This window comes from the organism of the source record quoted next, unplaced genomic scaffold (assembly GCF_019419815.1).
Source record: "Pyrus x bretschneideri cultivar Hongxiangsu unplaced genomic scaffold, Pyrus_bretschneideri_v1 Contig4, whole genome shotgun sequence".
NCBI classification, from domain to species: domain Eukaryota; kingdom Viridiplantae; phylum Streptophyta; class Magnoliopsida; order Rosales; family Rosaceae; genus Pyrus; species Pyrus x bretschneideri.
Window position 1 is genome coordinate 11,374,657 of NW_025999723.1, and position 12,698 is coordinate 11,387,354.

The 12,698-nt window shown below is 36.7% G+C and overlaps 2 protein-coding genes across 2 annotated transcripts; both read right to left on the reverse strand.

Annotated features, from left to right (window-relative positions):
* Nucleotides 1-1,769: 1,769 nt before the first annotated feature.
* On the reverse strand, nucleotides 1,770-2,684 carry LOC125468816. Its single transcript, XM_048565272.1, has 2 exons — nucleotides 2,624-2,684; nucleotides 1,770-2,230 (listed from the first exon to the last, which is right to left on the reverse strand). Exons 1-2 carry the CDS (start codon nucleotides 2,682-2,684, stop codon nucleotides 1,770-1,772), a joined length of 522 nt encoding a protein of 173 aa, XP_048421229.1.
* A 3,244-nt stretch (nucleotides 2,685-5,928) lies between these two features.
* Nucleotides 5,929-7,202, reverse strand: LOC103941718 (ethylene-responsive transcription factor ERF069-like). The gene has a single exon (XM_009351914.2). The coding sequence runs from the start codon at nucleotides 7,010-7,012 to the stop codon at nucleotides 6,155-6,157; it is 858 nt and encodes a 285-aa protein (XP_009350189.2). The 5' UTR covers nucleotides 7,013-7,202; the 3' UTR covers nucleotides 5,929-6,154.
* Nucleotides 7,203-12,698: the final 5,496 nt, after the last annotated feature.

Consider the following 12,698-nt stretch of genomic DNA (forward strand, 5'->3'; position numbering starts at 1 on the left):
AATTCTTGCAGGTGCAATTGCAGCTGATATATGTGACTTTGTCACTTTCGAAGCATCATTAAATGCATTTGGCATTTGATTAGCAATACTTTGAAGATGAACGATCATTTTCACTTCATTTTCACATTGAATGCTTTGCGGATCAAGATGAGACAAGGTGGGAACAACCTATGTCAGCTCTTGCCGTTCTTCTGGAACGGTTTTTTCTCCCCCTAACGACGGGAAGATTGTCTCATCAAAATGATAATCAGCAAAATGAGCTGTAAACATATCACATATCAAGGGTTCCAAATATCTAATGATAGATGGTGAATCAAAACCCACATAAATTCCCAGTTTACGCTAAGGTCCTATTTTAGTACGTTGTGGCGGTGCAACAGGCACATAAACAACACAACCAAAAACTTGTAAATGTGAAATGTTTGGCTGATATCCAAACATGAGTTATGTTGATGAGTATTGGTGGTTGGCTATGGGTCTCAATCTAACCAATGATGCAGCATGTAAGATGGCATATCCTCATGCAAAGACTTGTAATTTCGTTTTCATGAGCAGAGTACGAGCTATTAATTGAAGCTGCTTGATAAATGCCTCTGCTAAGCCATTTTGAGTATGGACATAAGGAACATGGTGTTCAACATCAATGCCCAGTGTCATATAGTAATCATCAAAGGTTTGAGACGTAAATTCACCAGCGTTATCAAGTCAGATTGACTTAATAGGATGATCTGGAAATTGTGCTCGCAACTTAATTATTTGAGCAAGAAGTCTCGCAAAAGCTACATTTCGGGTAGACAATAGGCAAACATGTGACCATCGGGTAGATGCATCAATCAAAACCATAAAATATCGAAATGGTCCACAAGGTGGTTGAATAGGCCCATAGATATCCCCTTGAATTCTTTGCAAAACTGATGGGGATTCAGCATCAACCTTTAGTTGTGATGGTCTAGTTACCAACTTCCCTTGGGAACAAGCCTTGCAAGGGATATCATTTGAGGTAGTAATGTGTCTGCTCAATAATGGATGTCCATTAGAGTTGGTAATGATCCTACACATCATGGTGGATCCTGGATGACCCAGACGGTCATGCCAAAGCATGTAAACTTTTGAATCCATGAACTTCTGGTTCATAACAGTATGTACCTCAATTGTCTTTATGTATGTATAATACAATCCACTCGATAAACTATGCAACTTCTTCAATATACGCTTCTGGGTATCATTAGAGATAATGCACAAATATTCCACATTTTCTGCACTTTTCGTTTCAATGTGGTATCCATTTAGACGTATGTCTTTAAAACTCAACAAATTTCGAGTAAATTGAGTAATGTACAACGCATTCTGTATAAACGATATTGTTCCATTTGGTAACATAATATGGGCTTTTCCTGAGCCTTCAATTACATCTGATTGCCCTGATATTATTGTTACCTTTACTTTTGCAAGTACCAAGTTCGAGAAATACTTTCGATTTCGAAGTATGGAATGCGTGGTTGTGCAATCTGCAGGACAAAAATCTCCTCCATTGCTCTTGTTTTGAGAATAACCATAATTTTTATCCATGTTCTCTGAGTAAAGAAATTACAGTTAAAAAGCAGTTTATTCATATTGGAATACTACTTTTATTGAATTGAAAATGTGAGCATTAAACCACAAGTACAAATAACAAGAGTGCATTAAACATAAATGATTTAATCAGACCCATAAACTTCATTTCCTCTTTCAATAATAAAGTCTAAAACATCCAGGTGTGTTGTGTTCAACTATCCTGATAAATTGGACACTGGATTAGGTATTTTCATTGGTTTAGCCTGGTCGAGAAAATTGGTCTCAACACCCTTCTTCTTAAGGAAGGCTTGATACAGATCCACCAGATGTTTTGGGGTACGACAAGTACACGCCCAGTGCCCATTGCCACCACACCTATGGCAAACTCCTTCAGGATGTCTAGGAGTGTTCATATGAGCTTTGCCTTTCTGACGATTTGCATTCTTAAAGCTCGGGCCTGTATTATGCCTTGGAACCTGGTTGTTCAACTGGACGCCATGGTTCTTGCCTTTCCCATTCCACCGGCCCCGCTTGTGGCCATGTCCTCGTTTGTAATTATTGCCACGAGAAGATGTGGTATTCTTTTCAAGGGAAGCAGCATTCACTTCTGGGAATGGTGCATATCCGGTAAGCCAGGACTGATGATTCTTCATCAAAAGCTCATTGTTTTGCTCAGCTACATGGAGTACAGGTATCAGCTGGTTGTACTCAGTAAAGCCTCTTTCTCTATATTGTTACTGCAAGAGCACGTTGGAGGCATGAAATGTGATGAAAGTATTTTCCAACATATCTTCCTCAGTTATTGTTTCTCCACAGAGCTTCAACTGGGAACTAATTTTGAACATTGCAGAATTGTATTCAACCATCGTCTTGAAATCATGGATCCTTAGGTGAGCCCACTCATAATGAACCCTTGGAAGAATCACCGTTTTCTGGTTATTATATATATTTTTCAGTGCCTTCCAGAAGGTTAATGGATTTTCAACTGTGAGGTACTCACTCTTCAGTCCCTCATCAAGATGGCGACGGATAAAGATCATGGCCTTCGCTCAATCTTGAGAGGTTGTACTGGTATCCTCCTTGATGGTATCCGCAAGATTTCCTGCCTTCAGATGGATCTTGGCATCCATTACCTAGGTAAGGTAGTTTTTTCCAGTAATATCCAGGGCAACAAAATCAAGCTTTGCCAAGTTCGTCATTTTCTTTTCTGAAAGAAAAATGAGGTGTGTAAGAACTTGCAATAATATGTATTTTGGAAGAATATATTGTTAGAACTTCTGGTTCTTACAAATTTTGATCTTCAGGCCAAAATGATAAGTACTCGAAACTTCAGGCTCGAGATTTACATGATTAATGAGACAGGTGATTGTACCGCACCATTCTCATCTAAACAAATATATGATGGGCGATTATTCCACACCACTTTAAACAGCAGGAAAATTAAATATGCAGAGCAAGGTAGACGATTATACTGCACCACCTAAAATTGTGATAAAATTTAAATATGCAGAGCAAAAAGGGTGATTATTCCACACCACCTAAAATTGCAATAAAATTAAATATGCAGAGTAAGGTGGGTGATTATTCCACACCACCTAAAATTGCAATAAAATTAAATAAAAGGCAAATTTAAATATGCAGGATAGGGTGGGCGATTATACCGCTCCACCTAAAATTTGCAGTAAAATTAAATCTGCAGTCCAAGATAGGCGATGATACCGCACCATTTTGGATTGCATAAATAAACATTGGGTTAGTAGTCAAGAGTTACACCAAACAAGAAATCAAAAATATAAATAACTGTTAGGTTGAGAACTAGAAGTAAACATGGTGCAAACCGTTCTTCGCGAGGGTATATCCAGCAATTAAGGCAAAGGAAGAAGAGGAACAGTAAAAACCTTAGAGGAAACTTTTTTTTTTTCTTTCAGCGAAGAGAAATGAGAAAATGTTTTAGGGTTAGAGAGTCGTGCTGATAACGTGTTATAAATAGGCAAAAGTTAAAGAAATAACCTTTGCTAGGGATAAGAGCGAGGTTGTTGCAAAATATTACACAAAATGATTGCAGATTAGAGAGAAAAAAGAGGATACTGAAAATATTCTAACTTAGATACTGAAAATATTCTAACTTAGATACTGAAAATATTCTAACTTATCTTTCTTTTCTTATTGCTTTTGTATCATCTATTTTAAACACTTGTAGTGCTCTATTTATAGAGTAACTACTTTGAAAACTTACAAAAACTTCACTATTTAGCATATGAATCTTTACTGTATACATGTGGGCAAACATACCCACTGTTTACAACAATTGAGTTTATATTTGAGAAATTTTATTTGGACCCAACTATCCTATCTCTACACCAAATTAAAAAAATTTCTCTACTAACCTTTCAAGTTTGCCCTTAAATAAATAAGAATAAGAAAATAAAGAAAATAAAGTATATAAGCATTGGTGTTTTTATCTCTACACCCAATAACTCAAAAAAATGGCATACATCTGCACTCCTCCATTATTTCCTGCGAAACACACGCAAATGACAACAAAATAGTCTTTTGAGTTCATCAACAAGTAAGCTTGCTAAAAACCCTTGTTGCATGAAACCCTTAGCGACCCTCATTTATAATTTCAGCAAAGAAAACTTCTTACCAATTCGTTGGACAAGAAACAAATTCCTACAATATGAGAAAAAAGCTTCCATGTCAGTGTCTATTTAGAAGAAATAGGAACAAGGGTTTCTAGCAAGCTAACTTGTTAGTTTTAATAATTTATGCAAGTAGCCAACTCCCAGATAATGGTTCAAACAAGTAAACATATCAACTGAAAACCTACGCTGAAATTATAAATGAGGGCTGATAAAGGTTTCCAGTAAGCTGACTCGTTGATGAACTCGAGAGAATTTTTGTTGTTATTTGGGTGGGTTTTGCAAGAAATAATGAAGGAGTGTACTAGTGTGCCAGTTTTGGAGTTATGTGGTGTAGAGATAAAAAACACCAACGTTTATTTTCTTTTCTTTTCTTATTCTTATTTATTTAAGGGTAAACTTGGAAGTTTGGTAAATAAAACTTGTTAGTTGTATGTAGAGATAAGATAACTGAATCCAAATAAAATTTCCTTTTATATTTTATGATATTATGAGTAGACTGTAACGCTCGTGATGGTTTGACCGCCGAAGAAGATCTTGCATATAAGTTTATCTTTTGTGAAGAGATTGCCAAATGCCAATCAATATTGGGTAAAGGTAATCAAACCTCGACCTAATGGCTATTACGCTCTGGACAAAAAAGAGTACACGGGGGACCCAAAATACATGTTTTGTCAGAATATCTATTGACCAAAATTTGAGAGAGTAGTCATTAGTCACGGAAGAGGGCATTGCACTTACGAGTTGGAAGTGTGGGTCCGATGCCCACATGAACCTTGAAACATCGTATTCCACAACAAAGGTCTTAAATGTTCAAATTTACCAACAAATCCGTGGCTTTTGTGCAAATTTTGACCACGAAAAGATATAACGGACAGCTTCGGTTGGCCGGAGATTCAAGAAGCATGCCGGGGATTTCACCAAAGACCAAACTGACATTGTCTGGGATCTTTCTGGAAGAGCAAATCCCCTAGTGTTATGTTTATATATCGAGAACAAACTTATACTGTATGAGTATACTGTCACGTGATATCCTGTATCAGTACTAAGGCAGATCATCCCCTATTGTTTCACCATTTCCAAGGTTTCTAGTATTAGACTTGTAGGCTTACTATTAAAATCAAATAACTAAATGATTTTCTAGGTTTGGAGCAACAACATCGATCACACTTCTCAGTTCACACCATTGATTTTTACAGTCTGTTCACTCTTTCCGTTTGTTGTCTTCCAGAGACAGAGAACCCCATTTGGGTCAATGACCTAATGCTGCCGTGGAACTATGTTTCATTTCAATCACTGTTAAATCACTTGCACTAAACATTTTTATTATTAGTTTTAAAACAAATCACAAAAACTTCAAATCACATTGTCAAGTTGGGATTTGATGACCAAAACAAAATACAGAAACGTAAGTGTTGAACTTGAGTTGCTTTAGCAGTTAAAATTCAGTATGAGATGAGTTGGAAACTCAAACCTCGATGAGATAAAGATGTGAACTCAAGCGTCTTAATTTGAATTGCATCAACATTCAAAGGGTAAGTAGGAAACATCTTCATTTGAACTACACAAACACTCAAACGGTAAGTATGTAGCGTCTTCATTTGAATTGCGCAAATGATCAAGTGGTAAGTATGAAAGATTAGAATTTTGAATTGCAACAACATTCAAAGTATGAACAGATAGAAAATAGTAGATTTTAACAGTAATATAATAAAAGTATGTCACTTCATGAAAAAACATCCAAAAATTTAGGATCAAAATCAATACCAATACCTTAACCTTATACAAACGAATTTACAAAGTCATCAATTAGTAGTAATAATAATAAATACTAATAATTTAGTTTAATTTATATAAACTAATTACTATATCGCAAACTCTCAAGTTCTCAACCACTTTTTGCACTCAAAATCTTTTGAAGCATTATTCAAAATCCACAAGGCCACTTTCGATGATGATCATTTTAACTCATAAGCACCTTGAAAGTAATCCTCCACGTCATCCCAATTACACGACCGGAAATCGAGCGATAAATCGGAGAAATCCTCATCTTTTAACAACGTTTCGGGTACGACTCTCATTTCGTCGAAACATATCGGCGGTTCGAAGCAATCTTTCAACCAAAAGTCCGTATCAACAGCCCCGAAATTTTGTCGCTCCGAAACCCCAACAACCGGTTTCCAGACGATTTCAGCATCTCGGCCACTGAGAACAGACGTCGGCGACCACACACAGTGATTGCAATCCGAGTTGTGCGGAGACTGAGAGATTTGGTTGCAGTCCACGTCCGAGTTATCCGGAATGGCATTTTCGGGAGGCTTGAGGAAATTGGTCAAAGCCAGAGGTCCTTTAAACGCAATGGCAGCCCTATCGTAAGCCATACCGGCCTCCTCCGCCGTCTCGAATGTTCCGAGCCAGACCCGGACTCCACGATGCGGGTCTCGGATCTCCGCAGCCCATTTCCCCCACGGCCTCCGCCGTACGCCTCGGTATTTCTTCCCGTTCGGCGAAACCTCGTTACTCTCCTCCACCGGTCTGCACCTCCGAGCCTTCGGTTTAGGAAGGAGCATCGTTTGCGAAGAAGAGTCCTCGATTCTGACCTCGTTGATGACGCGCTTCACGAGAACCCGGTGTTTCCGGCTTGGCGAGGGTTCTTCTTCGTCGCCGGAAGAGTCTGTGGCGTTGTCGTCGGTGACGAAAATCCGTACGATTTTGGGGGCTCGGCCGGCATTGGATTCGCGGAAGTGGGTGGTGAGCGTCTTGACGAGTTTGTTTGTGACCGTACGACTCTGCGTGCGTTGCTTGGGCCCATCCATGGTTGTAGCTTACAGGCTAAACAACAAAATACTGAGATGAATGGTGGGAGGAAGAAGAAGGTGAGAAATTTGGAGGGCAAATGTTAACGGCGGAGGAAAATGAAACTGAACTGATGGAGCATTAAAAGACAGTAACAGCCAGGAATAAATATGAGAGTTTTTAGAGAGAGAGAGAGAGAGAGAGAGTTCAGAGAGAGAGGAGGGAGCAGAGGAGTCAAACTTACAAGGATCGGTTATACATGGGAAGAGATTTTTTTTTTTTGTGACCGTTATACAAGATGGTACATTATGTGTCGCTATATAAATGATGAGATATGTGTGTTAAAAAGTTAATAACTTAACAAATAAAAAATTTCACTATTTATACAAAAAACACATGATGTACCATTTGTTTTCCCGTCAAAATTAAAAATTTCATCTCCAACATTTTCGTGTTTTTCCCTTTATTATAGTATGCTTGTTAGATAAGTATTAAGAATGTTTTTATCTTACCAGTTCAGACTGAAGATTTGCTTCTCTTTTTTCTTTTCTTTTTTTTTTTTTTGATAGAATTCCTTCCTAATAAGATTTGCTCTTTTCCTCGAACCAGTAGAAGTTTCCGTCAAAGTTTTTACCGAGGCTTATTGTTTGCACTCTATTTTCATTGTTTGTTTGTACGTATTTCAATTCAAATCAATGAATATCGTAGTTGGAGTATTTTTTGTTTATTTTGGTGTATTTTCTTGAATATAGTCGTCAAACCGCTCATGTACATTACGATATGAGTGAATGATATGTTGGTATTCAAATGATCATAAAGTATAGTATTAATAGATAAATACATATATCTTGATATAAATAAAGTAATACGTGATGGTGTAACTGAAACACTAAAAAATGTGTATATCAATCATATGAATCATTTCCAATATAGCAAAAAAATAAATATTTGACCTATAAAATGACGGAAAATATGTGAGAGAAGCCTATGTTGTTTCTTTTTCCTTTGGGAGAATTTGAGATTATTTGAATTAATATCTCCTAGAAAGTATTTTGAGGTTGCTATATTTAGTTAACCGGATATAGCAACCCATAGTTTTCTTTTCTTGGGGACCAAGCATCTGCTATTCTACATTCCTTGTATTGTACAGCTTTATTCATACATTTATTTTTACCTTTCACGTATTTTTATTAATTTCTTTCATTGAAAAAAAAATTCAATTCATTCAATTTCACGATTGTAAATTAAGATGTATGAAAAGTAAAAATAAGTGTGTGGATAGCACCACTCTTTATATAAAGAGAGTTTTAACGAAAAATCCACGGTACTGTTCATTTTAACGAAAAACCACATTTTTACACTAAAAAATCAATCATGGTACTATTCACTTTACCCTTTATTTTGTCCTTATCATTAAAACTCAAAATTTTCAAGCCATTTTCATTAGTTTTCTTTTATATAAATGTATTGTTAAACGGGTAATGTTAGGGAGACCAAATTTTTTAAACCAATTGTACAAACTAAGTGATGTGATTATAGATTATTAATTAAGTATCGATTAACGTGCTTGTTTCTTATTGGTAACACATCATTTGATTTAAAAACTCGGTCTCTCTAATATTATCCTTGTTGAATAAGTCACAATAGAGTGTCTTTTCTTGAATTAAGTGAAAATCAAATTGTAGCAATGGTCCCTCAACTTTAATCAAATTGGAGCAATAGTCCCTCAATTAAAAAATACATTAACATTGGTCCCTCAACTCATCAAATATGTAGTTATGGTCATTTTCGTCAACTTCATCCAAATTTTGTCAAAATGAATTATGTTGGAATGACCATTGCCACAATTGGGGTCCCTCAACTTATCAAAACATGTAGCTATGGTCATTTTTGTCAACTTCGTCAGAATTTTGTCAAAATGAGTTATGTTGGAATGACCATTACTATAATTGGGTTAAAGTTGAGAGACCATTACTCCAATTGGGTTAAAGCTGAGGGACTATTGCTCCAATTGGGTTAAAGCTGAAAGATCATTTCTCCAGTTGGATTAAAGTTGAGGAACCAATGGTAATGAATTTTTAGTTGAGAGACCATAGCTACACATTTTGATTAGTTGAGAGACCAGTGGTAATGTTTTTAATTTGGCTATTTCGGTCCTTGTGGTTTAAAGAAAGGAAAAATAATGAAAATGGTTTGAAAGCTTTGAGTTTTAATGACAAAGACAAAATAAAGGTTAAAGTGAATAGTATCAGGATTAACTTTTTAGTGTAAAAATGTGGTTTTTCGTTAAAGTGAACAATACCGTGGGCTTTTTATTAAAACTCCCTTTAAAGAACCATTTTTTAAATTCCTATGATGCAATTGGAGCTTGGTGTGGTTCCTCTACACCTAGGACACCAAAATATCAAACCATGAACCAAAAAAAGAAATAAATGTTAGTCAATTTGGTCAATTCTAATTTACGGCTAAATATTTCATTTTAAATTACTAAACACTCTATTTATTTAAGAAACATGAAAAGCTCAATGTAAAATTTTAAAAAAAAAAAAAAAAAGATACATAAACATAAAAAAAGAAGTTCAGATTAAAAACTCAAGGCAACATCTCCAACCACAAACATACAGTGGGGAAAGGAGATCCACAAAGGAGGAAATGTGGTGCAAACCGATGCTACGAAGGTGGTGGATCCAGAGATGACACATATTGGGGTCATACGTGGTCAATGCTAGAACAGGGGAGCGAAAGGTGGAGAGCAACGCAATGTTGAGGTATCGCTAGAGAAATGACCCGAAATTCGATGGCAGGTGGGAAATGTGAAATTTTTCCAGAGAAAGATAGCATGGGTGCTTAAGGGCAATTCATGGTGGGTGGAGTGTTTTCTTTGGATGGATTTGATAAACGGTGGTGGCTAGGATTAGGGTAAAAGTAGGAGCCCGGCAGGTTTCAATTTTATTGTTGTTGAATTTTTATCATTTTCTTTTTCAGTATTTTTAACTTCTTTTATAGTTTTTTCTTCTTCTTAATTTTACTCTTTTTATCAATTTGAAACATGTGTGTAAATTTTTAACGGTAATTGAGACCAAATCGGTCGGATGGGTAAAACACAGACCATCTTAATATTTAAGCCAAAAAAAAAAAATCCCATGTCATCAAGTATTTCAATCTGATTTGAAGGCTGACAGCTGATATTGGGTTGGGTATCTCAGGAAGAGACCTTCCGATGGCTCTGTTGTCCGAAAGGGAAGGGCGACTAAGCATGGAGGGGTGATATAGGCATTTAATGAAAAATGAAAAATGTTTGACAGTCGAAACAAAAGTGGCGTATAAATTGAGATCGAGGCATTTAATTCAAGTTAGTGGGCAGCAAAACAAAAAAAAAAAAAATTATATATATATATATATATTCGCTTCTTAAAAACCTTCCAACCAAGAGTTCATGATCGAAGGTTCCAGAAGCGAGAGGGCAATGTTTGGGCCTAAAATGACAATTTAGTCAATGAAGACCGATCTAAGAATTGCAAACCTCAGCCCAATGGACATCGTCCGGGCCAATGGGCTTCCAGCCCACAAATAAGGTTATCACAACAAAGTCCTTATCAAGAAAGGTCTCTTGATTGGTTAGAAGGCTCGGTCAAATCCTGCACGAGTTGAAATTACCAAGAGATTAAGCCTTGGATAAATATGAAGCATTCTAAGTATCAAAATGTCTGCGTATTTGGATAAAGACGAATGAGTTTTATAATGGGATCAAATCCAGAATCCTAGTTGAAGTAAAAGGGCCGAGACTGGGTGGAGATAAAGTTTTGGCCATTAAAGGACAAGAGGAATATTCAAGGAGATGCCGTGCAAGAACGGTTCCATCAGGACTCTGCTTCGGTAGACTTTTTTATCACAAGAACTTCATTTATTCAATTGTAAAAAATTGAATTAAAGTATAGTACTAAACAGACTCTTAAATTTTATAAACTTTGGACCCTCAGCCGTGAATAAATTCTTTTGGGTTGTCATGGATTTGGTATTTGATTGATTCCTGGGATTTTAAGAACAAAAGGATTCAAAAATGGATGTGAGGCTGGCGACCTTGGGAGATAGTGACGTTGGGATTAACAGATGGTTATGCACAGAGGAGGGATGGAGAATTAGGGAGAGACTTTTTTTTTTTTCCAAAAATTATTGGATTTTATTTCAATTATTTTTATAAGGTACTGTTTAAAACTTGGGTATTTTACTCTCTAAGGAAATCAAAATTCTAAACCAAATTTTGTCGAAGTCTAACATTGAAAAAGTATAGCATTAAACTCTGAAAGATCAATAGAAGCCTAGCATTGAAAAAGTATAGCATTAAACTCTGAAAGATCAATAGAAGCCTAGCATTGAAAAAGTGTGAATTTCATGAAGTTTCAAATAGTCAATAAAAATTTATGAAATCTACAAAAGTATCACATGAAAAAAAAAAAAAAAAAAAAAAAAAACTACACAAAAATATATATAAATCTAAGGATTAATCTCAATTTATTATCTTAAAGTTTCTTAGTTTTCAACATTTAATACATGAAGTTTTTTTCATTCCAGAGTTGTGACAGCCTGTTCCGGAATTTTTAAAACGTGCGCGTGAAAAGACGATTTTGCCCCTAGTGTGATTTTACGTTGTATGGTTGTTTTGAGCTTGGTGTGGCTGGTTGTGGACCACACACACTTCCCCATACATTTTCTTCACCCTTTCCCTGCCCTGCTACCTGTCCCGTGCCATTTCCCTTCCCATTTTCCCTCCATTTGTACGGACACACTCCAAAACCCATCAAATCTTCACAGATCGAAGAAACAAAGTACATATCCATGCTCGTGAGGTCCGTAGGAGTCCAACCATATCCACTTCAGGTAAGGATACCTTCGTTTTCATGTCGAACTCGAGATACCCCGATTTTGTCACTGTTCATGCACACGTAAATTCTTATGTTTTTGGGAATTTCAAGCTTGTAGGAAGCTTGGTGAGGTCCTTAGGAGGCTCAGGGTGGTTCGTTTGAAGGTTTTGGACGTCGAGATAGTGAGTTTCGAGGTTGGCCGTAATTGGTGGAGTTTTCCAGCCGAGATTTCGTGGATTTTAGCACTTGAAAGTGGTATGAACTTGTTCCTCTTGTTGTAAACTTCATTTTGGTACCAATTTTGTGAAATTTGGTTGAAAAACGAAGAAGATATCACGATTTGAAAATATCCCAATTTTCCGACGCCGGAGCCTCGCCGAAGAAGACGACGGAATATTTCGTCAGTTCTGACGGAATATTCCTAACGGCGTTAACGGAATCCGTTAAAGTTAACGGAATATTCCTGATGGCGTTAACTGACGCCGTCAGCGTGCCAGGCACATGCCTGCGCGTATGGTCGTGCCTTGGCCGGCGCGTGGGGGCGCGTGCGACGGTGAAATTTTTTTCTAAAAATATAGGGATGTTCCTGAGGTTGAGTAGATCACGTTGGTGTATTCATACACCCCATTTGAGCATTGTATGAGAAGTTATTTCTTAAGGTTGGTTATGTGCTTTAAAATTAAAGTTTTGTAGTTATTTCGCATATAGGTGAGACCTATCCTGAGGACGAGCGTGGTCACTCGAGGCAAGGGGTTACGACCCTTCTACATACCAATGAGTGGGCTTTTGGTTTTCCGTATATACCTATATACTCATGTTTTTCCCAGAAAATGAATTAAAACAT

Excerpts from the sequence above, each read along its gene's own strand:
- LOC125468816 (XM_048565272.1), bottom strand. The coding sequence starts at position 2,684 with ATGGATGCCAAGATCCATCTGAAGGCAGGAAATCTTGCGGATACCATC. Across the intron at positions 2,231-2,623 it reads TACCATCAAGGAGGATACCA|CTGAGCAAAACAATGAGCTT; the intron begins GTACAACCTCTC and ends TACTCCATGTAG.
- LOC103941718 (XM_009351914.2), bottom strand. The coding sequence starts at position 7,012 with ATGGATGGGCCCAAGCAACGCACGCAGAGTCGTACGGTCACAAACAAA.